General features: G+C 53.9%; 1 protein-coding gene across 1 annotated transcript; it reads left to right on the top strand.

Moving 5' to 3' along the window:
• The first annotated feature begins 2943 nt into the window (after positions 1 to 2943).
• On the top strand, positions 2944 to 12757 carry ARHGEF19 (Rho guanine nucleotide exchange factor 19). Its single transcript, XM_082678833.1, has 15 exons — positions 2944 to 3391; positions 3813 to 4097; positions 4272 to 4380; positions 4456 to 4532; positions 4851 to 5113; positions 5932 to 6092; positions 6197 to 6349; positions 6567 to 6696; positions 6842 to 6916; positions 7091 to 7180; positions 7357 to 7517; positions 9453 to 9611; positions 9930 to 10009; positions 11617 to 11721; positions 12170 to 12757. Exons 1-15 carry the CDS (start codon positions 2977 to 2979, stop codon positions 12322 to 12324), a joined length of 2418 nt encoding a protein of 805 aa, XP_082534959.1. The 5' UTR covers positions 2944 to 2976; the 3' UTR covers positions 12325 to 12757.
• Positions 12758 to 23677: the final 10920 nt, after the last annotated feature.

Here is a 23677-nt window from a genome sequence, read left to right on the forward strand (position 1 = left end):
AGCGGCTGGGCCCGTGAGCCATGGCCGCTGAGCCTGCGCGTCCGGAGCCTGTGCTCCGCAACGGGACAGGCCACAACAGTGAAAGGCCTGCGTACCGGAAAAAAAAAAAAAAATTGGGGGTGCTCCTGCCCCAAGGGTTCCATGTTTTGCTCATTTGTCCCTGCAACTGACAAGGGCAGGGGGTTCCTCCCTGCCCTCTAGGGGCTTCTAGAACCCAAGTGGAGAGAATCACCCAGAATACAAGGGAGCAGAGTGTGTATTCTTGCACATGTGTACCCACAGAAGCAAGTGGGACTTCTGTGTTAAGGACTTCTGATTCCAGCAGAGAAAGAAACCTGTCTGGTGGGCAGTGGTCCCCTGTGTCTCCTGCCACATGCTCCTACAAAATGGGGTGTGTCTCACCCTCACTGCCTCAGTTTCCCTAATTCTGTGATGGCTGAAGCCATCCATCTGACTAGAGAAAGACTAATAACACTCAGAAGAATGACTGTCAACTGCAAAGCTCCCACTGTGTGATAGGTGCTTCATATGCATTATTCTTTTTTTTTTTTTTTTTTTTTGCTGCGCCGTGAGGCATGCAGGATCTTAGTTCCCCGACCAGGGATTGAACCTGTGCCCCCCTGCATTGGGAGCGAGGAGTCTTAACCATTGGACTGCCAGGGAAGTCCCCCTGCATTATTCTTTTTTTTGCGGTACGCGGGCCTCTCACTGTCGTGGCCTCTCCCGTTGCTGAGCACAGGCTCCAGACGCGCAGGCTCAGCGGCCATGGCTCACGGGCCCAGCCGCTCTGAGGCACGTTGGATGCTCCCGGACCGGGGCATGAACCCGCGTCCCCTGCATCGGCAGGCGGACTCTCAACCACTGCGCCACCAGGGAAGCGCCCCCTAAATTATTCTTAATTCTCCTATTAGCGTTTTGAAGCATGACTGTCCCATTTACCAGATAAGAAGAGACTTGCTCCCTGTGGGGAGGGTCTGGAGGAGTAACTGTCCCTCAGGAGCAGCCACCCTACCTGTACTCCAGGCAGGGGATGAGAAAGCAGGGGAAGCAGGTTGAGGGACTGCAGAGAGTGGGACCCAGTCACAGATCCAGCTGTCCTCCACTGGGTCCTCCCCTCTTTCCCTCTCTCCCAGGGTCACTGACACTGTCACTGTTTCTCTCAGGCTGAGGCTTTCTCCCTATCTCTGTGGACCTGGGTCCTTGGGTATTTCAGCCAGAACAGTTCACTCTCACTTCCTCCAGGATGCCTTCCTGGAATGCCCGGGTTGAGCGGAGCCCAGCACCCTAATCTGACGGTTCCTCTGGGTTGGCTCTTGCCAACCTGGATTGTAACTGTTTTCATTTCTGGCTTCCCCACGAGACTGGCAATCCTGCGGGGCATGAAACATTTGCCCATGTGTCTCCCCGAGTTTTTCCGGGCTTCACATCTGTCTCTGAATATCTGGTCTGTCTGAAATTTTCAGTGTCTCTGTCTCTGTGTCTCCATCTCTGGGTCCCTGAATGTCTCAGCGTCTGTGGTTTTCTGGTTTTGAGTGCTTTGGGGTCTTGGTTTCTGGGTTGCTGTCTAAAGGGTCTCAGTTTTCCAGGTCTCAGTCCCTCGGTCTCTCAGTCTCTGTCTCCTGGGTCTCCTGGCCCTGCGAGGCTGGGCACTGCCCCTTTGGCCTGAAGGGGCCTCTGGGGGGGTCCTCGCTGCCCAGCCTGCCCACAGCGAGGCCAGGCTAGGGTAGGCCCCCGCCCAGCCCGCTGCCTGTTCCCTCCCTCCCTACCCGCTTGCCTTACCACAGGGTTTGATGAATCAAACTCTTTGTCTGGGTGGGATCTCCCCCAGCCAGCTGGGCAGAGAGAGGGCTTCCCCTGCCGGAGCAGCCGAGCGACATCAGCTGTGGGCCTTGGCTGGAGAGGTGAGGGGCTGCAGGAGGGCAGCCGGCAAAGGGCCACGGGGCAAGGGCTGGGGGGCTCAGACCCCTTGATCAGTAGACCTGTCCTGAGGCTCCGGCAGCCTGCCTCGGGACGACGTCCTGCCCAGAGAGGACCCATTCAGCCTGGCCCGATCCTGGGGCGGGGAGCTGGGGTAGGGAAGAACCCCTCCCTCACCCCAAGCTGAGGGGCTGGGGCACTTCCCTGCCCGTCTCTTGGGAGGGCCCAGTCTGATCTGCGTGGTGGCCCGCCTGCCAGTGTGTGACCCTCCCAGCCAGCTTGGCATGGGTGTGGGCACCACTCAGCGCTAAAGGCTACAACTCTGGGCGCGGGAGGGGAGGTTGGGTAACACCAAAGCAAGGATTTCTGGGCCTGTGTGTTTGTATCTGCATCATGGTGTGTGAGTGTGAATGGAACAGGAGTGTGAGAAAACTTGAGTGGATATGGAAATATCTGATGGGTCATCATGTGTTTGTGAAAGTCTGAGTGAATATATGTACTTGTATAAAAATGTGTGTGAGCCTGCGAATTAGAAATGTCTGAGTATCTGTGCAAGTATGTATGCCAATGTGTATACTTGGAAGAAAATGTGTGCGGATGTGCATGGAACAGACATGGGTTTGTGTGACAATGTGTGTATCTGTATGTCTGATTGCATGTCAGTGAGAGTTAGGAACTGTGCAAGGTGCCTAAAAGCACAGACTCAGAAGCTAGACTGCCTGGGTTTGAATCCTGGCTCCATTATTTACCAAATAACAACTTCTGTGCCTCACTTTCGTCACCTATAAAAAGGGGCTAATAATAGTATCAACTCGGGGTTGTTGTGAGGATTAAATGAAATAAGATGTGTAAAGTACTTGGCCTGTCATTCAGTAAGTGCCAAGTAAGCATCAGCTATTACTATATAATAAGGTGTGTGTGTGCTTGTACAGATGTGTGTACACAAGGCTTTGTCCAGGTCTCCAGGACATGGTGCTTACTGGCCAGCCCTGCTGTCCTGTGTCTCGCTCTGATGCCTTCTCCCCTGCAGGCCCAGGTGGGTGGCAGAGCAAAGGAGGAATGGACTGTGGGCCACCTCCCGCCCCCCAGTCCCATCTGGCTGGGCCACCTGGCACTGCCCACCGCCCAGTAGCTGTGTGCCAGCAGGAGAGTCTGTCCTTTGCGGAGTTGCCCACCCTGCAGCCCCCGAGCCCTGTGTGTCTGGATCTCTTCCCCGTCGCTCCAGAGGAGCTGCAGGCACCTGGCAGCCGCTGGTCTCTGGGGACCCCTGCTCCTCTCCAAGGGCTGCTATGGCCACCATCCCCAGGAGGCCCAGACACCGAGATCTCTACCGGTGGGGGAATGCGGCCCAGCAGGGCTGGCAGCTGGCCACACTGTCCTAGTGCCCAGTCCCCAGCTCTGGAGGGACCCTGGAGTTCCCAGCACCTACAGCCACAGCGCCGGGCCAGCCACGGCTCGGAGAAGAAGTCAGCCTGTGAGTCACTCAGGGTGGGGGGGTGGTGGCCTGGTGGGGAGGACGAGGAAGAGGTTGGGTGGCTCTTTTAGGACCCGTAAGCCCCCAAATTCCCCAAATAGGTGGGACAAGTGATAGATTTTAGTGATAAGGGAACTGGGGCTCAGGGGAGGCAAGTGACTTGTCCGAGGTTACACAGTGAGTGGCTGGCCTGGCTTCCCTGGTCCTTTGCCCACCCGTTGCCGACTGCAGTCAGGCACTTTGCTTCCTCTCTGCCCCTCTTGTTGATCCCATTACTCTGGGGAAAGTACCCGGCAAAAACATTGGCCTTTCTCATAGGCACATCCCGCTGATGCTCAGGGCCACAGAGCGGTGGCAGGGAGGAGAGGAGAGACCCCAGTGGGTGCCAGCCTATTCTCTCTCACCCCACCTCCCCCTGCAGGGCGCAAGATGCGGGTGTACCAGCAAGAAGAGGCCCTTGGCAGCCCTGAGGCCCATGCTGTCTTCCTAGAGCCAAGCCAGGCGACAGAACAGGCCCTGAGCACAGCAGAGCCTAGGCCGCTGGAGCTGCCTGGGCCCACCCGAGTGGGCCTCGAGGGGCCTGAGCGGAGGCGCTTCTCAGCCTCTGAGCTGATGACCCGGTTGCACTCTTCCCTGCGCCTGGGACGGAATTCGGCAGCCAGGGCACTGACCCCAGGGTCAGGCCCTGGAGCTGCTGCCCGGGAAGGTACAGCCTCCTCCCCTGGGCCCTAAGAACAGCCCAAGAGCCAGACGCGGGGTGGGGCACAGCTCATGCTCACTGGATACCTGAGACTGGGGCCTGGTCAACTGGAGTGTGGTGGTGCCCCGGTGCCCAGCGCCACTCTTGGGGCCACCCTCCCTCAGCTCTTGCCCCCTCCAGGGAAAGCGTCTGGAAGAGAGTCGCGCTGTGTAGAGATGCGGGTGGACGCTATGGCGATGCCGGCTCTTGTTGACCTGAGCGGGGGCCACGGCAGCTGGCCCGAGCCCAGGTACCACCTCCCACTGCGGCCTTGGGTCCGAGGCGGGGTACAGGTGAAGAAGGGCCCTGACACTCCCTTTCTTAGGCTAGATGCGCAGGAAGAGCCGGCTCCGGGTTCCAGAAGCGCCAGCGAGCGGCGCCAGTCACGGTTCCTCCTTAACTGTACGTGGGAGGGGGTCACCGAGGAAGGGTCTGGGGGCTTTGGTGTACTGGGAAACTGGGGTTTGGAGAGTTGAGAGGTAGGGCTCTTGTGAGAGGGAGAGAATTGAACTCTCAGTATCCAGCACAGGGGCTAGCACGCAATTGGTGCTCAAGTAGTGTTCGTGGAATGAGTGAGTGAATTAATGAATTCACTGAGTCCCGCTATCCGAACCATCGGAAAGGCTGGTTAAGCGAGGCGGGCCCTCGGGGGAGCCTGGGAAGGGCCGGGCAGGTCTGGCGGGCGCCCCACGGCCCTCCCCCGCCCCTCTCCCCGCCCAGCGGTCCTCTACCAGGAATATAGCGACGTGGCCAGCGCCCGCGAACTGCGGCGGCAGCAGCGCGAGGAGGAGGGTCCGGGGGACGAGGCCGAGGGCGCGGAGGAGGGGCCCGGGCCGCCGCGCGCCAACCTCTCCCCGAGCAGCTCCTTCCGGGCGCAGCGCTCGGCGCGAGGCTCCACCTTCTCGCTGTGGCAAGACATCCCCGACGTGCGCGGCAGCGGCGTCCTGGCTACGCTGAGCCTGCGCGACTGTAAACTGCAGGAGGTGGGCGCCGGGACCCGGCGGGCGGGGCCGGCGGGACTGCCAGCCGTGGGAGGCGGTCCTGGGGCCCAAAGAGGCCGGGGCAACATAAGGGGCGGGGTCAGGAGTAGGTGGTCCGCGGACTCTGCGGCGACGCGGGCCGCAGGGGTACCCGGCCAGCGGGACTACAAACTGCAGTAGGTGGGCATGGGATCCAGCGGGGAAAGAGGGGCCACAAAAGAGGGGCTGTCAATGGGGAAGATGGGTCTAGAACACGACAAGGTGAGGCTGGATGCAAGCGAGGACGCAGGAGCCCTGGAGTCAAAGGCGAGTGGGGAAGCTCGATGGAGGGGCGGTGTCAACGGGGCAAGGCCTAGGATAGGGCAGGGCCAGAGGAAGGGCGGAATCTGGCTGGGCCTTATGACAGAGAACACTGAAAGCGGGGACTGGGATGGGGGAGCCATGCAGAGCGCAAAACGCAAGGTGCGCGCAGGACCTAGCGAGAAGAGCAGGGGCGGGGTCGGAGGGAGGGCGGGGCTAATGGGAGGGCGCACCAGGGAGGGGCAGGGCCATCAGAAGACTAGGGCCCGGCTGGATGGGCGGAGCTAGGGGCGCAAACCAGGGCTGCAGTAGGGTTTGGACAATCGCAAGAAGCAGGAGGCGTGTCTCCGAACCCCATCTGGCGCCAGATCCTGGGTGAGGCTAGAAGGGGAGGCGACACAGGAGTGCAGCTACGTCTGAGGAGGTGGTGTCCAGGGCTTGGGGTGTGCGTGGTGGGCGAAGCGGTCGCATTCAGCGTGGGCTGGTTCCGCCTTTTCAATCCTGCGTCCGCCCTCACTCAGGCCAAATTTGAGCTGATTACGTCCGAGGCCTCATACATCCACAGCCTGTCGGTGGCCGTGGGCCACTTCTTAGGCTCGGCCGAGCTGAGTGAGTGCCTGGGGGTGCAGGACAAGCAGTGGCTGTTCTCCAAACTGCCCGAGGTCAAGAGCACCAGCGAGAGGTGAGGGAGTGGTCTGGCCTCGCCCGGAGTCAGGGACCGAGCCTGGGCTCCCATATCTGGGGTCTCATCCTGGTGCTGGCCCTGACCCCTCTCTGACCTTTCAGGTTCCTACAGGACCTGGAGCAGCGGTTGGAGGCCGATGTCCTGCGCTTCAGCGTGTGCGATATTGTGTTGCACCACTGTCCGGCCTTCCGCCGCGTCTACCTGCCCTATGTCACCAACCAGGCCTATCAGGAGCGCACCTACCAGCGGCTGCTGTAGGGCTGGGGGCTCTGAAAGGGGAGGTGGGGGAGGATAGGGGAGTCTCAGGCAGCAGTAGGTGCAGAGGACTGGGTGACCTGGGAGGGGAAGGGTACCTGAGAAGGGCTCTCTCCTGAGAACGCACCTCAAGGACAAAGGGGGTGGCTGGAGTCGTGGATCCAGAAGTTCAGGGTCACCTGTGATCGCAGACCCTCCCCTCTCCCCATTTTCCAGCCTGGAGAACCCCAAGTTCCCCAGCATCCTGGCTCGCCTGGAGGAGTCTCCCGTGTGCCAGCGTCTGCCCCTCACCTCCTTCCTCATCCTGCCGTTTCAGAGGATCACCCGCCTCAAGATGCTGGTGGAGGTACCTAGAGGGCACCAGGCTGTGGGGAGGGCTGGGTGGGGGAGATGCTGCTGTGCCCTCCGCAGCCCCTTCCGGGCACCCACAGCTGGGCAGGGTCACTGGGAGAGGTCACAGCCTGCCTCACTGTGCTGACCCCACCCTCCAGAACATCCTGAAACGGACAGCACAGGGTTCAGAAGACGAAGACATGGCCACCAGGGCCTTCAACGCACTCAAGGAGGTGAGCTCGGCAGGGCGGGGGATGTCTGGCTTCCAAGGGCCTCCCCGGAATCCCTGTGTGCCTCTAAAGGAGCCCCAGCCTTCAGAGTCTCTGGTCCCCAGGTGGGAGCCTGAGGCTGGGCTGTGGGAGCCGGGGTAGGGGGCGCTGCAGGTGACCCACCTCTGGTCTCCCCAGCTGGTGCAAGAGTGCAATGCCAGTGTGCAGTCCATGAAGAGGACGGAGGAGCTCATCCACCTGAGCAAGAAGATCCACTTTGAGGGCAAGGTGCGTGACCTCAGCCGATAGGATGGGGCACGCGAAGGGGCAGCCCTGTCTCCTCCTTCCCTGGGGGCTGCAAGCCAGTTCATCACTGTCCAACCCTCCCATCCCCTGCCCTGTGCTCTCTGCCCCACTGCCCCCGGCCTGACCTGGGCTCCCGCTTGCCTTCTCTCTCCTCCCAGATCTTCCCGCTGATCTCGCAGGCCCGCTGGCTGGTTCGGCACGGGGAGCTGGTGGAGCTGGCCCCGCTGCCCGCAGCACCCCCTTCCAAGCTGAAGCTGTCCAGCAAGGCGGTCTACCTGCACCTCTTCAACGACTGCCTGCTGCTCTCCCGGAGGAAGGAGTGAGTTGGGGCGGGGGTGGGTGTAGGTGAGAGTGGAGCTCTCTTCTTCCCCGCCAACGGGCTCACAATCAGTCCATCTGACAGGCTGTGCTCCCAGGGCTCCCTGAGCCTTGGAGGTTCCCCTAGGAAAGGCAGAGCCAGGGCAAGTCCATCTTCTGGACCTGAGAATCAAGGGCTGAACTGTGTGCCAAGAACTTTGAAGCTGCTCTGAGCTTAAGCTAATTGGAGCAGAGATTAAAAGCACAACCCTAGAGTCCCAGTCTCCCCTGAGTCATAATGATACTAATCAACATTTACTGAGCGTGTATTCTGTTCCAGGCATGCGGTGTGGATTGTTCCCTTTAATCCTCTAATCATCTTCCTGAGAAGTAGTCTCCCTTGTTTTTCTCAAGATCATAGAGCTAGTAAGTGCAGGAGCCAGGAGGAGGCCAGGTCTGTCTGATGCCAGATCGCAGGCTCTTAACTATTGTACTATCCTGTCTTCCATATGTAAAAGAGAAGGGAGATTCAATGTGATAATATGTGAAGAGTTTAGCAGAGTGCCTGGTACATAATGAACATTCACTCAGTATTAGCCTTGATTATTATAAGTTTGGGATGAGGGAGAGACTTCTGGAATGATGTAAGCCTTAAGGCTGGATGGGACATCTTATGCCATGAAAAGGATGGACATCCTATGCCGTGAAAAGAGTTCATTGCTGATTTACTCATTCATTCAATGACGCATCACTGAATCCCTATTCTATACTGGGCCCTCCAAAGTGTGTAGGAGCTCTCAGACCAGTGAAAATACATCCTGATAACCACCTGTTCAGGGTTTTGATGGAAGGGGGTAGTATACTGTAGTATCCCCTGGTGTGGGATGAGAATCAGTAAAGTTTCACAGAGGAAGGAACATCTGAGTTGGGTTTTGAAGGATAAGTAGGAGTTTTTCAGGTAGAGGAATTTGGGGGGATATAGCCAAGTCACAGAAGGGTACAAGAGCAGAGTATGTTTGGGAGACGATGAAGCCTAGTATGGCTGGATTTATAGAGGGGAAGGGCAGGAGAAGGAAGTTGGGATGTTGAAAGTCATGGCAGGGAGGCTAGACTTTCTGAAGGCAGTAGGGAACATGGGGAGTTAAGCAGAGGCGTGATATTTACTCCAGGCCAATTTGGAGAATGGGCTGGAAGGGCAGAGACCAGAAGCTCTTGTAACTGCCCAAATGAGAGTAAATGCTCCAGAAGTGGTAATGGGCTTGGGGATAACTGGATTCTGGGGACAATAAGGAGATAGACAGATAGGACACAGCTACTGGTTGGGTGTCGGGGGAGCGGGAGGAAAGAGGTGAGAATGAGGACTGAGTCTCCTTTTGGGCAACTTGGTGGCGTCTTTCACTGGAATGGGGAACAGTGAAGGGACCTGGTTTAGGGTAGGAGATACTGGTTTTGTTTAGATGGGTTGAGATGAAGGAATTTATGGAACATCCTTGACCCACCCACCCACGCATCCTTCCCACAAGGGTTTATCAGACCCAAACAGTGGGCCTGGCAGTGTTGGGCGCTGGGATACAGCGGCAAACGAGACAAAGTTCAGCTTCTCTACCAGTTAGAGAGTCAGACACGAAACAGTCCATAGATCTCATCATGGGAGCTGCCCAGTTGGTTCTTCGGAGCAGAGCCTCCAGGAAGAGGTTCAGAGAGAAGTGGAGAGTGTGCCTGGGGACCAGGGACTGGTCTCCATCACCTTCCACCTCTGTCAGTGAGCCGGCACGAATGCAGCCCCCGTTCCTTTTAGGGACTTTGCTGGCTGCCAGGGAAGCGGTATCCTGTGCAGCCAGGTTTCTTTGAGGAGGGTCCTAGAGGGACAGGTGACCCCTTCTCCTCTCTTGCAATCAGAACTCACCTCGTCCTGAGGGTGGGGGCCAGGCTGACCTCGCCTCCTCTGGTCCTGCAGGCTGGGGAAATTCGCCGTCTTCGTCCACGCCAGGATGGCTGAGCTGCAGGTGAAGGACCTGAGCCTGAAGCTCCAGGGCATCCCTGGCCACGTGTTCCTCCTTCAGCTCCTCCATGGGCAGCACACGAAGCACCAGTTCCTGCTGAGGGCCCGGACAGAGTGAGTGGGCTTGGGTGTGGGGAGAGGACCCCCCGGCAGGCACAAGGCCTTTATCTCTGGCTTCAGGATGGTGGCATAAGGCTGGACATGGGCAGAGCTGGCATCCAGGGTGTCCTGCACCTGTTCTGTTCTTATGCTCAGAGCTGGGTGGGCACCGGCTTGGGAACAGGGCCGTGAGTGGGCCCTGGGGTAGAGAAGACCTGATTCTGGGTCCCAGGTCTGGACATCGTATCCAGTTCTCCCAGCTCCGGTTTCACCACCCTGGCCCTGGGAGACTGCACTTTGCATGTTGTGACAACTCAGACCCCCTTTCCCTAGAAGTGAGAAGCAGCGATGGATCTCAGCCATGTGCCCCTCTACCCCCCAGGAGGACAGGGAGGTCATCAGCGAGGGGGAAGGTAACAGCCTGCCCCCTACCCCCACTGGAGCCACATTCCCTGGGCTGGGTACCTCATTGCTCTCCCCTCTCCTCCAGCCCCGGGTGTCCTGTTGCCAGCGGGGCTAGTGCGAAGAGAGATCAACTGGCCTGGGGCAGGCAGGGGCAGCTCTGTGAAAGCTTGAAGGATGGGTAGGCTTGACATAGGACAGACCAACCTCCACGTGCACAGGTAGCACCCTGGAGATGACATAGCCTTTTACATCCTCCCATTTCGTCCCCATTTTACAAGTTAGAAAACAGATTCAGAAAGGTAAAGTGACTTGTCCAAGTTCAGCTAGTAAGTGGCAGAGCTGGGACTGGAACCCAGGTCTGTCTCTAGCGTTGCATCAGTTGCAAAGAGGACGGAAACCAGAGTGGCTGGGGCATGGGGGTGGGGGTGGTAGGATGAGGGATCTGCTCTGTTGAGCCAGAGGCTTCTGGGTATGAAATGAGGCTGGTAAGCTAGGGTGCAGCCCAATCAGAGAGCATCTTGGTGTAGTGGGTACCAGGTAGCTTTGGAAGGTTTCTGAGAGAGGGTGTTAAGGCTAAGCTAATGAAGGGGAAGGTAGGGAACTCATTTCCACCCAGTACCTTCCATGTGCCAGGGTGCTAGGGGCTTTGTATGTGCCTTTATTTTATTTAATCCTCATGACGATCCTATTAGTCATTAGTCAAAAATCCTATTCATTTTTCCTATCTGAGAAAACTGAGGCCCAGGAATGTTAGGTAACCTGCAAGGTCATACAGCCAATAAGCTGGTCTAGCCCCAAGGCCTGTGGTTTTCCCGATACTCCCAGCCCACCTAGTTTGGTAGACGCAGCTGAGGGCCTGGACTGGAGCTGATTCTCTGACTTGAGCTAGAGGTCCTGTTTGGGTTGGAGGGTAAACTTCCCACTCCAAAGAGGTGGTCAGGGAAGGCCCCTGAAGGATGGGGAGGGGCAGCCATGAAAAGATCTGGGGAAAATCATTCCTGGAAGGCGGAACAGCCAGTGCAAAGGCCCTGAAGGAGGAGGGAGCCTAGAGTGTTTGAGGGACAGCAGGGTGACAAGTGTGACTGAGCTTCGTGAGCGAAGGAGAGAGGGGAAGATGAGGGAGGTGAGGAGGTTAGCAAGGGGGGCCACACCAGGCTGTGTAGGGCTTTGTAGGCTGTGGGGAGGACTTTGGATTTTATTCTAAGAGGAGCGGGAAGCCCTGGAGGATTATAAATAGGGGAGTGATGTGGCTTGAATCTCAGCTGAGAAGGAGGGACTGGAGGGAACACCAGAGTAGCATGAGGGGACATACAAAGGGACCATTACTGTTTTGTGGGGGCTTTCTGGGGGCAGTTAGACCAGGAAGTTAGGAACAAAGTATTGAATTGGGCTGGGAAGATGAGAGCCCAGGCACGGAAGCAGTATTGAAGCCGGGAGAGACTGGATTCACCTAGAACTTGTGTTTAGGGTCAGAGAAAAGAGTGGCCAGGGTGGACAGAGGAAAAGCAGCAGCAGAGACTACCCTCCCAGCCCTTATTTGCTCCTGCTGCCTTTCCCTGCCTCCCCCTGCCCCATCCTACCCTGGGGACTCCCTCACTCTCCCTTGGGCTCTCAGACCGCCCCCAGGTTCAGTGTGTCAGGACATACAAGGCACTGCAGCCAGATGAGCTGACCTTGGAGAAGACTGACATCCTGGCAGTGAGGACCCGGACCAGTGATGGTGAGAGGGGCCTCCTGGGAAGGCCGCCCTGATGGGGCTTCGGTGGCAGGAAGTAGCTAGGTAGCTAAGACTGCACAGGAAAAAGGTTATGCAAGTGTTGGTCAACCACAGCATTCAAGAATCAAGTTAAAAAAAAAAAATAAAAAAAAAAGAATCAAGTTAGACAAGAGGAGGAACTTCCTGCTTGCAAAGATTAGGATTGAGAGTAACTGATGAGGGAGAGTGGGAAATCCCTTCTCAGAGGATGTCGGGAAAAACAGGTCAGAAGCTCATCTACAAGTCTGCTAGAGGCATGCTCCTTCCGGGATCTGGGGGATGCTGAGATGATGTCACCTCGGCCCCAGGGCTGCAGACGAGGCTTGTATCAGGGCCTAGGTGTTTCCTCGCAGACATAGCCCAGGTGTTCCTTTGATGCCACTGATGCAACTCCTGGCCTATGTGCCCTTAGGCTGGCTGGAGGGGGTCCGCCTGGCAGATGGTGAGAAAGGGTGGGTGCCCCAGGCCTACGTGGAAGAGATCAGCAGCCTCAGTGCCCGCCTCCGAAACCTCCGGGAAAATAAGCGGATCACAACTGCCGCCAGCAAACTGGGGGAGCCCGTGTGATGGGCAGCCATGGCCTGGGACACCTGCTCCACACCCGGCTCCTGGACAGGCCTGGAGGGGGCCTGCAGTGTCTCCATGCCCCAAGATGCTGGCACTGGGACTTCTGTTCCGAGACCTGGCGTTGAGAGTACAGGCTGGACACAGGAGGGACTCTCCCCTGTCATACTACTCAGTGTCCACAATTCAGGGACGAGGGTAGTTTCTTCCTCTGGCTTGGGGGCCACAACTTGTGACCTCTGATATCTGGCAAGGGCTGGGGCCCTCTCCCTTTCCTGCCCTCGACACTGCCTGACTCTTGGTCCCTCTGGCAGGGACCTGGCTGGCAATGGCTGTGGTGCTGCTGGGTGCTGGGACCTGTACATGTATATATATCTGGAGTCTTCTGGCCTGAGCCTGTGGGGGCCCTGGTTGCTGTGACCTGTCTGTAAATAAAGTCCCATAATGCCTTTGCTTGGAGTCTGTGAGCCTTTTGGTGCTGCCTCCACCCCAGCCCTATTTCCCCAGCTAAAGATCAGGAGGGTCTCTGGCTGCCTCCCACTGGGCATTGGCCCTTCTGTAGAGTTTACCTCTTAACCAGAGGAGGGTGAGAGAGGGGCTCTATATCAGTTAGACTGCTTTGGGCTGCAATTAACAAAATATCAGATTCAAACAGTCTTAAATATTAAAGAGAATATATTAGTTCTTGGATTTTTTTCTTACAGCTTCTTTAACAAATTATCACAAACTAGATGACTTAAAACAACAGAAATTTATTCCATCGCAATTCTGACCAGAAGTCTGAAATCAGTATCATTGAGCCAAAATCCAGGTGTCGGCCGGGCTGTGCTCTGTCTTGTAGAGGAGATGTGCTCTAGGGGAGAATTGTTCCCTGGCCTCTTCCAGCTTCTGGTGGCTGCCAGCATTCTATGGCTTGTGGCCGCATCACTCTACTCTCTGCCTCCGCGGTCACATTGCCTTCTTTGTGTGTCTGTCTAATCTCCCTCTGCCTCCCTCCTATAAGAATACATATGGTTGGGGCATCCCTGGTGGCACAGTGGTTAAGAATCCGCCTGCCAATGCAGGGGACATGGCTTCGAGCCCTGGTCCGGGAAGATCCCACGTGCAGCTAAGCCCGTGCGCCACAACTACTGAGCCTGCGCTCTAGAGCCTGCAAGCCACAACTACTGAAGCCCATGAGCCTAGAGCCCATGCTTGGCAACAAGAGAAGCCACTGCAATGAGAAGCCTGGTCACTGCAACGAAGAGTAGCCCCTGCTCGCCACAACTGGAGAAAACCCGTACGCAGCGGCAAAGACCCAACACAGCCAAAAATAAAATAAATAAATTAAAAAAAAAATAAAAGAATACATGTGGTTGCATTTGGGGCACACCCAGATAATCTCCCCATCCTATAATCCTTAATTTAAATCCCATCTGCAAAGAACCCCCCTCCCCTGCCTTTGTCCTATAAGATAACATTCACAGGTTCCAGGGATTAGAATGTGGATATCTTTTGGGGGGGGAGCATTTCTCAGCCAACTGAGAAGTGTAGTGGCAGGATGGGCTTCAGGCAAGGCTTGATCCAGTGGCTCATTGATGTCACTGACAACCCAGCTTTTTCCATTTCTCTACACTGTTTTCCCTATAATTGGCTTCATCCTAAGGCTTCCAGGGGCTTCTTCATTTACATCCAAAATGGAGGAAGAGAATTGTCTTTGTCCTAGCATTCCCTGTCAAAGTCCTGGGATGTTTTAGACCTGCTTGGGTCACATTGCTACCTCTGGGCTGATCACGGTGGCCAAGGAATGGTGTGTGCTAATAGACCTAGCCTAAGTCATGTGCTTTATCTCTGGAACCAGGTTATATTCTCTGGAACCCCAATGGATCCCCAAGTGGAATCTGATGGCTGCTGCAAAGGAGGAGTAGGTGCTAGGGAGGCCAATGTTCACTGAAACCCAAGTCACCCAAGAGAGTGGAAGGACCTGGGAATAATGAGCTTGGAGATGTGTACGCACCTGAGGGGATAGGAGCATCCTTCATCTCTCAAGAGGAGGTCATGGGGCAAAGGAAACAAATGAGTTAGGGTGGTCCGAGAGGGCAAACATGGGCAGATGGGAAGAAGCTCAGACCCATGAAGAAGGCTTTGGGAATGACTTTCTAACATGAGATGGTGCAGGGAAGGTGGAATGTATGGGCTAAGGGGACAGACATATTTGAATTTGAATGCTGGTTCATTTATATCCTGTATGATTTTTTTATTTTTTGGGCCACATTGGGAGTGCAGAGTCTTAACCACTGGACTGCCAGGGAAGTCCCCCGTATGACTTTTTTTTTATTAATTAATTATTTTTGGCTGCATTGGGTCTTCGTTGCTGCGCGTGGGCTTTCTCTAGTTGCAGTGAGCAGGGGCAACTCTTTGTTGCGGTGCGCGGGCTTCTCATTGCGGCGACTTCTCTTGTTGCAGAGCACGGGCTCTAGGCACACGGGCTTCAGTAGTTGTGGCACGTGGGCTCAGTAGTTGAGGCTCGCAGGCTCTAGAGCGCAGGCTCAGTAGCTGCGGCGCACGGACTTAGTTGCTCTGCGGCATGTGGGATCTTCCTGGACCAGGGCTTGAACCCGTGTCCCCTGCCTTGGCAGGCGGATTCTTAACCACTGCGCCACCAGGGAAGCCCCCCCGTATGAGTTTTTAAAATATAGCTTTTACTTTGGAATAATTTTAGGTTTACAGAAACGTTGCAGGATTATACAGAGAGTTCTGTATACCCCTTATGCAGTTTCCCCTAATGGTAACATCTTACATGACCATGGAACAGTTGTCAAAACTAAGAAACCAACGCTGGTACATGACTATTAACTGAACTCTAGATTTTCTTCCGATTTCACCAGATTTTCCCACTAATGTCCTTTTTTTTTGTTCCACGAGCCAGTCCATGTTCCCACATTGCATGCAGTTGTCACGTCTCCTTAGACACCTCTAGTCTGTGACCGTTTCTTAGTCTTTCCTTGTTTGTCATGACCTTGACAATTTTGAGGAGTTCTGGTCAGTATCTTGTTAGACTGTCCCTCTGTTTGGGTTTGTGTGATGCTCGTGACTGGGCAGGAGCTGTGGGTTTGGGGAAAGAAGACCACAGAGGTGAAGTGCCCTTCTTGTCACATCATCCCAGGAGGCACATCATGTCCCCATGACTTATTACTGGTTGTGTTAACCTTGATTACATGGTTGAGTTTGGTGTCTGCCAGCCTTTTCCACTGTGAAGTAACTATTTTCTCCTTTTCACAGTCTGTTATTTGAAGCAAGTGGAGCCCACACTCAAGTTGGGGGGAAGCCATACTCCACCTCCTGGAAGCTATATCTACATATATTATTTTGAATTCTTCTGTTAGGAAGATTTTTCCTCCTCCCACCTCCCCCTCCCCCCATTTATTTCTATCAGCGTGGACCCATGCCTTTATCTATTTTATTCTTTGGGTTATAATTCAATACTAAGTTATTTATTTTATTGTTCAGATTGTTCCAGCTTTGGCCATTGGGAACTCTGTCAGATTAGCTCCTGTGTCTGTGATATCCCCCATCCTTTTTTTTTCTTTTTGAGCATTTCCTTACTTTCTGGCACACGATGCTCCAGGTTCATGTTGTATTTTCCCTTTCTCAGCACCAGAATCAGCCATTTCTCTAAGGAGCATGGTTCCTTTTACTGAAGGGTGGTGTTTAGAAACTAAGATCTGGGCACTGGATGTGCTCATTGCTATTGAGGTGTCACTGTTTCTAGGCCCTTTCATCAGACAGAGGTAGGAAAAAAAAAATATATATATATATATATATATATACACACACACACACAAAATGTGATTTTAGGCAAGATGCATAATGGCTCTAAACCTCAGTTTCCACCTCTGCAAAATGGGGATGGTGATAATAGTACCTACTTCACGGAGCCACTGTGAAATAAAGTATGTAAGGTTGACACAGTGCCTGGTCCATAAGAAATTGCAGAAAATGGTGGCTTTTATTGTGAGAGCTGCATAGCCAAAACACGGGAGCCCTTGTGAGGTGGTGAGGCCTCTGTTTCTTGAGGATTTAAGGAACTCGGAAAGTCCAGGAATGGGACTTCCCTGCACTGAGTAAAGACCAAACGGCCTCTCTGCTTCTTCCAGTACTGAATCTGCACGGAGATAGCCAAGGTTGGCACCAGGTTGGCAAAGCAGAGGAAACAAGCGCTCCTCATTCAACCTGCCCTGGCACATCTGGCTGACACCGGAGTCTGGGCTAGGCTGCTGGGAGCTGGCGGGGGCAGGGGGTGGCTCTCTTTGGGGCCGTGCTGCCGGGCAGAGAGGCAGGCTGCACAGGGTCCCATGGGGTCTACTTCAGGAAGTATATCCAGGCAAGCCATCTTGGGGGAGCCCCTCTCTCAGTGGTACCTCTGCCCAGTAGGCTGTGCCCTGGCATCTGGCCTTGGCCAAGGACCCAGGGCCCTGCCCCTGCTTGCTGCAGGAGACGGAGGGAGGTGGGGGTGCTATTGGGCAGGACAGGAGATGGGTGGGCATGTCTGGGGCAGGGGTTTTGGCCCCTGAGGCTGTCTGCTCAGCCAGTGTCCAAGCCGTGGGCTTCCAGGAGCTCATCTCAAAGGCTTCCCGCCCAGTGCCAAGCCCCTTCTGCAGTGACTGAGGGGATCCTGCTGTTCTCCGCCCCCCCAAAAGTTCCCAAACTCTGAACGTATTGTTTAGAAGACTTTATCCTGAAATGAATTGAGAAAGAAACTTATTCAATTGTTCATTTTTAGGGCACAGTGAGGTTTCAGGGTGAGCCAGGAGCCAAGCTTCAGCCCCAGCAGGCGCTTACCTCCGGGGCAGCCAGCATGGAGCCCACAGCACAGAGATATTCACCTTTCTTTGTTCATTCTCTCCCTCTCTCCTCTCTCTCCCTCTCTCCCTCTTTGTGCTTTTTTTTTTTAATATAGTTTAACTTATTGCAGTCTATTTATTTTATTAAATTTTATTTATTTTGGGCTTCCCTGGTGGCGCAGTGGTTGGGAGTCCGCCTGCCGATGCGGGGGACACAGGTTCGTGCCCCGGTCCGGGAAGATCCCACATGCCGCGGAGCGGCTGGGCCCGTGAGCCATGGCCGCTGAGCCTGCGCGTCCGGAGCCTGTGCTCCACAACGAGAGAGGCCACAACAGTGAGAGGCCCGCGTACCGCCAAAAAAAAAAAAAAAATATATATATATATATATATATATATATATGTTTATTTTATTTATTTATTTTTGGCTGCATTGGGTCTTCGTTGCTGCGCGCGGGCTTTCTCCAGTTGTAACGAGCGGGGGCTACTCTTCATTGCAGTGTGCGGGCTTCTCATTGTGGTGGTTTCTCTTGTTGTGGAGCACGGGCTCTAGGCACGCAGGCTTCAGTAGTTGTGGCTCGCGGGCTCTAGAGCGCAGGCTCTGTAGTTGTGGCGCACGGGCTTAGTTGCTCCGCGGCATGTGAGATCTTCCCGGACCAGGGCTTGAACCCGTGTCCCCTGCATTAGCAGGCAGATTCTTAACCACTGCGCCACCAGGGAAGCCCTACTGCAGTCTGTTTAGAGTTAATTTTGTTACAGTTTATTTTTTGGCCACACCACGTGGCTTGTGGGATCTTAGTTCCCCAACCAGGGATCGAACCCGGGCCCCCAGTAGTGGAAGTGCAGAGTCCTAACCACTGGACTGCCAGGGAAGTCCCCTTCTGTGCTTCGTTCTAATCCCCTTCATTCTCCTCTCTCTCATTTGTGTCTCCTGTGGGCCAGGTGGGCTCAGACAGCTTCCTCTTACCCTAATTGGTGAGACAGACAAGTGAACAGATGCAGTGCGGGGGCTACCAGACAGTTTTGAGAGTAGGGCAGGATGTGGGGCAGCAGGAACTCTCCTACTCTGCTGGCAGTGTGTAAACTGGCACAACTACTTTGGAAAACAATTTGGCTGCATCTGCTAACGCCGAGTACATGCCCACCCTATGACCCAGTAATTTCACTTCTTTCTTTGTTGTTTTTAAATATATATATATGTTTGTTTGTTTATTTATTTATTTTGGCTGCGCCAGGTCTTAGTTGCGGCACGTGGGATCTTCGTTACGGTGTGCGGGATCTTTTTTTTTTTAAGTTGCAGCCTGCGGGATCTTTTTTAGTTGCGGCATGTGGGATCTAGTTCCCTGACCAGGGATCAAACCTGGGCCCCCTGCATTGGGAGCACAGAGTCTTACCCACTGGACCACCAGGGAAGTCCCTTGCTTCTTTCTTTGCATATACGCCCAACAGAAATCTGTACACACGTGCCCCCCAAAACACGAACTATTTAAAATGTTCTTAGCAGTACTGTTCATTAACTGGCAAAAATACTGGAAATTACCCAGATGCTTATCAATGGTGAAATGGATAAATTCTGGTCTAGTCACACATGGGAATGCTATGAGTATTACCGTTCACATTGGAATAGTAATGAGAATAAACCATCGGCAACTATGCGTAAAGAGAGAGAGAAGCCAGACGCAAAAGGGGACTTCTTAGATAATTGTTTTTGCATAAAGTACAGAAACAGACAAAACTAATTGAGGGGTAGAGGTCAGGGTGGAGATGCCCTGCGGCAGGACTAGTAACTTATGGGGGAGGAGTCTGATGATGCTGTTTATACAGGCTGTTCATTTGGGGACAATCCATTCAGCTAACCACTCAAGATCTGTGTACTTTATACCTGTGAGTAAACTTCAACAGAAACTTAACCCTGGTGGGAGGAACCCTGGGGCTGTGGGTGGGCAAATAAGGGAGCAGCCAGCTCTTACAAGGGATCAGGGCAGGCTTCCTGGAGGTGGTGTCACCCAAGCTACAACTTGAAAAGCTGAAATGGAGGTGGCAGGACAAGGACACAGCAGAGCAGAGATACCCAGGATTTGCCCTCCTCTGGGAACCAGCGGCTTGAGGAGAAGCTGTTTCCTGTCAGGAAGAGAGAAGGAGTCAGTGGCTTGAGTCCTTGACCTGACCTTGACTTTGGCCTGCTCCTGATTTGCTTCCATGTGAGAGGGTCCAAGGATCATTCTTGCTCCAGTATTCTTTCTGGGTTTACATGGAGGCTCAGCTTCTGATTCCAACAGAGCTTAGCTGTGATTCAGAACCTCCCAGGATTAGGAATCTATGTGGCTGGAAAATGATCCTTTCTGCAGATGAAGGAAGTTTGGTAAGAAAGGCCTTTGGAATTTGAAAGTTCATCATGGAGGCAGGAGTGGCAGGACCTGGACCTGAAATCCTTTGAGCACCTGCTGTGGGCCCGGGACAGACAGACACTCTGCCATCCAGTGACTCCAAAGATTTCCACAGCCACCTAACTCTGCAGGGCAATGGAAAGATGGGAGGAAATGCTTTATAAACTGTGAAGTGCAGTACACTTGGACAAGACCTAAAACACTTCAACACGTCACTGAATGGTTGAGCAGCCCGTGTGCGTGGTGTGGGTAGTTTGGGGCTGGGGCATGGTGTTGAAAGTAAACCTGAAGGATGCCACCCATGAACCTGTTATTAGAGCAATGATAAAATACCAGGTACCGGGCTTCCCTGGTGGTGCAGTGGTTAAGAATCCGCCTGCCAATGCAGGGGGACGTGGGTTCAAGCCCTGGTCTGGGAAGATCTCACATGCCGCGGAGCAACAAAGCCCGTGCACCACAACTACTGAGCCTGCGGTCTACAGCCCATGAGCCACAGCTACTGAGCCTGCGTGCCACAACTACCGAAGCCTGCGCACCTAGAGCCCGAGCTCCGCAACACGAGAGGAGACGCAATGAGAAGCCTACGCACCGCAACGAAACAGTAGCCCCTGCTTGCCGCAACTGGAGAAAGCCCTCGCACAGCCATGAAGATCCAACGCAGCCAAAAATAAATAAATAAATAAATGTATTAAAAAAAAAAAAATACCAGGTGCCATTTACTGACCACTTACCAAGCCCTGGGGTAAGGCCTGTATGTCCATCTTCATGTTAAGGGGGTATTGTTGATTCCATTTTACAGAGAAGACTGACACTCAAAGAGAAAGGCACGGGGGACTTCCCTGGTGGTCCAGTGGCTAAGATTCCGCACTTCCACTGCAGGGGGCGTGGGTTTGATCCCTGGTCAGGGAACTAAAATCCCACATGCTGCGAGGTGCGGCCAAAAAAAAAAAAAAAAAAAAAATCCTTTAAAAAAGAAAAGGGAGAGAAAGGCACCATGTGAGTCCAGAAACGAGAACCCCATGCAGTCTCACTGCCCTGTCCATCTTTCTAGTTGGTCTTTAGACTACAAGCTCGTTCCAGCCTCGGGGCTTTTGCCCTGGCTGCTCACTCCTTCTGGCATGTTCTCCCTTCAGATATTCAGGTCTGGCCCCTTCTTGTTATTCAGAACTTGGCTCAAATGCCACCTCCTCAGGACCCCTTCCATAATCACCGTGGCATACGTGGTCTCCCTACCTCCCCTCTTGCCACTCTGGGATTCCTTGTTTATTTATCTATTGACCTGTTGACTGTCACTGCCCCATTGGACTGTGAGCTCCACCAGGGCAGGGACCCCGGCTGTGGCCACAGTGCCGCATGCAGCGCCTGGCACAGAGGAGACACTCAGCAAATGTTTGTTGAGGGGCTTAAGGGGATTCGAACCCAGCTCCACGTGACTCCTGAGCCTGAGGTCTCTGTGTCCCCTCGCACCTGCTCCGCCCCTCGGTTCCCACACCACACCCCTGCTAGGAGCCACATGGTGGCAGTGGGGCAGGGGGTGAGCACAGGTGTCCTCAGGCTGCGGATGAGGCTGCCCTGGGCGCCAGGAGACCAGCTCAGCCACTGTTGCTGCCCTGACCTGGATTTGAACCTGGGCTCAGCTCTCACTTCCTGTCCCTGAGTGATCCTTCCCCATTCCAGGGTCCTTCTCTCTGGGCCTCAAGTATCCGCCCAAGATTATATTTCTGACACTCCTCAGAGGAAGAACAAAAAGAAATGGGCCGAAACTGCAGCAGGAAGGACTCTGGTTAGACATAAAGTAGAACTTCTGAGCTGTGGGAACTGTAACAAACACCTGGGCGGGTGGAGGAAGTGGAGTTATGGAATCTCCTCCCCTGAGCAGCGTGAAGAACAGGATGAACAGTCATCTGCTGGACTGGGGTGCAGGAGTACGGACAAGATGAATTTTGGAAGCCACTCTCAAGCTCTTGGCTCACGTGCTGCCTTGAGGGCCAGGGACCTGGTCAGCAAGGAGAGAAGGGGTCAGCTGTTAGGCCCACCCGGCATTGGTGTGGGTGTGGGAGAAGGTGGAGAAAGAGGCTGAAGGGGGCGGAGGCTGTGCTTGTTTATTTAAATCAGGCAATAAGGACTCGGGGAATTTTAAGGTGCTTTAGAGTTTCCAAAGCAGGGTGTGGGGAAGTGAGCACTGGAGCTGGAGTCAGGCAGACCTGGCTTTGAGTCCGGTTTTACCACTTATAAGCCATGATGCTCTAGGCAAGTTACTTCCCATTTTTGATCAATTCCCTCCCTTGTTAAATTGGAATGATAATGCAGATTAAAGGAGGTGACAGTTTGAAAAAGGACTTGACAAAAAGCATTATGATATATGGCAGACTGGGCAAGTTTTATTATGATAACAATTATGGTGGTTTTGTTTTCAGTTCAAATTATGCGCCATGCATAAGGTCATTTCATCCTAACATCATTTCATCCTAACAATAACCTAATTTTTTTTTTTTTTTTTTTTTTTGGTCATGTCCCGTGAACCCGGGTCCTTGGCAGTGAGAGTGCAGAGTCCTAACCACTGGACCGCCAGGGAATTCCCACAATAACCCTATTTTTGTCACCCATTCTACAGAGTGAATGAGGCTCAGAGTGGTGACATGACTTGTCCAAGGTCACATAACCAGCTGGAACCTGACTCAGGACTTAAATCCCGTATGATTTTAGTCCAGTATCCTGCACCCTCCCCCTGCTGCCTATGATTGACTGAGAAGGTACTTTACAAATTGTAAAATGATGAATATCATCATCATTATTTTTTTAAAAAAGTGATTGCTGTTCATTAACTAGTTTCCTCTAGAGCAGGAGTCCCCAGCCCCTGGGCCATGGACTAGTACCGGTCTGTGGCCTACTAGAAACTGGGCCACACAGCAGGAGGTGAGCGGCAGGCCAGCGAGCGAAGCTTCATCTGTATTTACAGCCCTCCGCATCGCTCGTGTTACCGCCTGAGCTCCACCTTCTGTCAGATCAGCGGCGGCATTAGATTCTCATAGGAGCGTGAACCCTACTATGAACTGCGCAGGCGAGGGATCTAGGTTGTGCGCTTCTTATGAGAATCTAACGCCTGATGATCCGAGGTGGAGCTGAGGCAGTGATGCTAGCGCTGGGGAGCGGCTGCAAATACAGATTATCATTAGCTGAGAGGTTTGACTGCACAGAGACCATAATAAATCAATTGCTTGCAGACTCATATCAAAACCCTATCAGTGGGCTTCGCTGGTGGCGCAGTGGTTGAGAGTTCGCCTGCTAATGCAGGGGACACGGGCTTGAGCCCTGGTCTGGGAAGATCCCACATGCCACGGAGCAACTAGGCCCGTGAGCCACAACTACTGAGCCTGCGCGTCTGGAGCCTGTGCTCCGCAACAGTGTGAGGCCCGCGCACCGCGATGAAGAGTGGCCCCCGCTTGCCACAACTCGAGAAAGCCCTTGCACAAAAACGAAGACCCAACACAGCCAAAAATAAAAATAAATAAAAGAAGACTCAACATTTAAAAAACAAAACAAAACACTCTATCAGTGAGTGGCAAGTGACAATTAAGCTGCATCTTACCTAGTAGACTGGACATAAGCAACACACTTCGGGTGTCACTGTATCGCATCACCCCCCAGATGGGACCATCTAGTTGCAGGAAAATAAGCTCAGGGCTCCCACTGATTTTGCATTATGGTGAGTTGTATAATTATTTCATTTTATATTACAATGTAATAATAATAGAAATAAAGTGAACAATAAATATAATGCACTTGAATCATCCAGAAACCATCTCCCGCCACCCGCCATCCCCCTCCGTCTGTGGAAAAATTGTCTTCCACGTAACCGGTCCCTGGTGCCAAAAAAGGTTAGGACCGCTGCTCTAGAGGGAGCAGAGTACTTCTCAGTCCTGCCACTAGAGGGCAGCAGAGCCCCGGACTGGGACCCAGAGGTTCTGAGGGTGGTGCCCTGCCCACTTCTCACATCCTTGGGTCTTGAGCCCTCTTGATGCTTAGCTGTGTGCTGGAGGGTAGGAGCACAGAGCAGCGGGCTGGCCAGGGGGCAAGAGATGGCACAGCCTTTGGGAAATAGGAGCACATGCCCAGTCCTGACTTCAGTTCTGAGAGGAAAACGTCTGA

The sequence above is a fragment of the Grampus griseus genome (genome assembly GCF_964374135.1).
Source record: "Grampus griseus genome assembly, chromosome: 1".
NCBI lineage: Eukaryota > Metazoa > Chordata > Mammalia > Artiodactyla > Delphinidae > Grampus > Grampus griseus.

Bases quoted from the DNA above. Each gene is read 5' to 3' on its own strand.
- ARHGEF19 (XM_082678833.1), top strand. From the start codon at position 2,977: ATGGACTGTGGGCCACCTCCCGCCCCCCAGTCCCATCTGGCTGGGCCA. The intron at 4,381-4,455 runs GTACCACCTCCC...TCCCTTTCTTAG, and splicing joins GGCAGCTGGCCCGAGCCCAG to GCTAGATGCGCAGGAAGAGC. The intron at 7,181-7,356 runs GTGCGTGACCTC...CTCTCCTCCCAG, and splicing joins AGATCCACTTTGAGGGCAAG to ATCTTCCCGCTGATCTCGCA.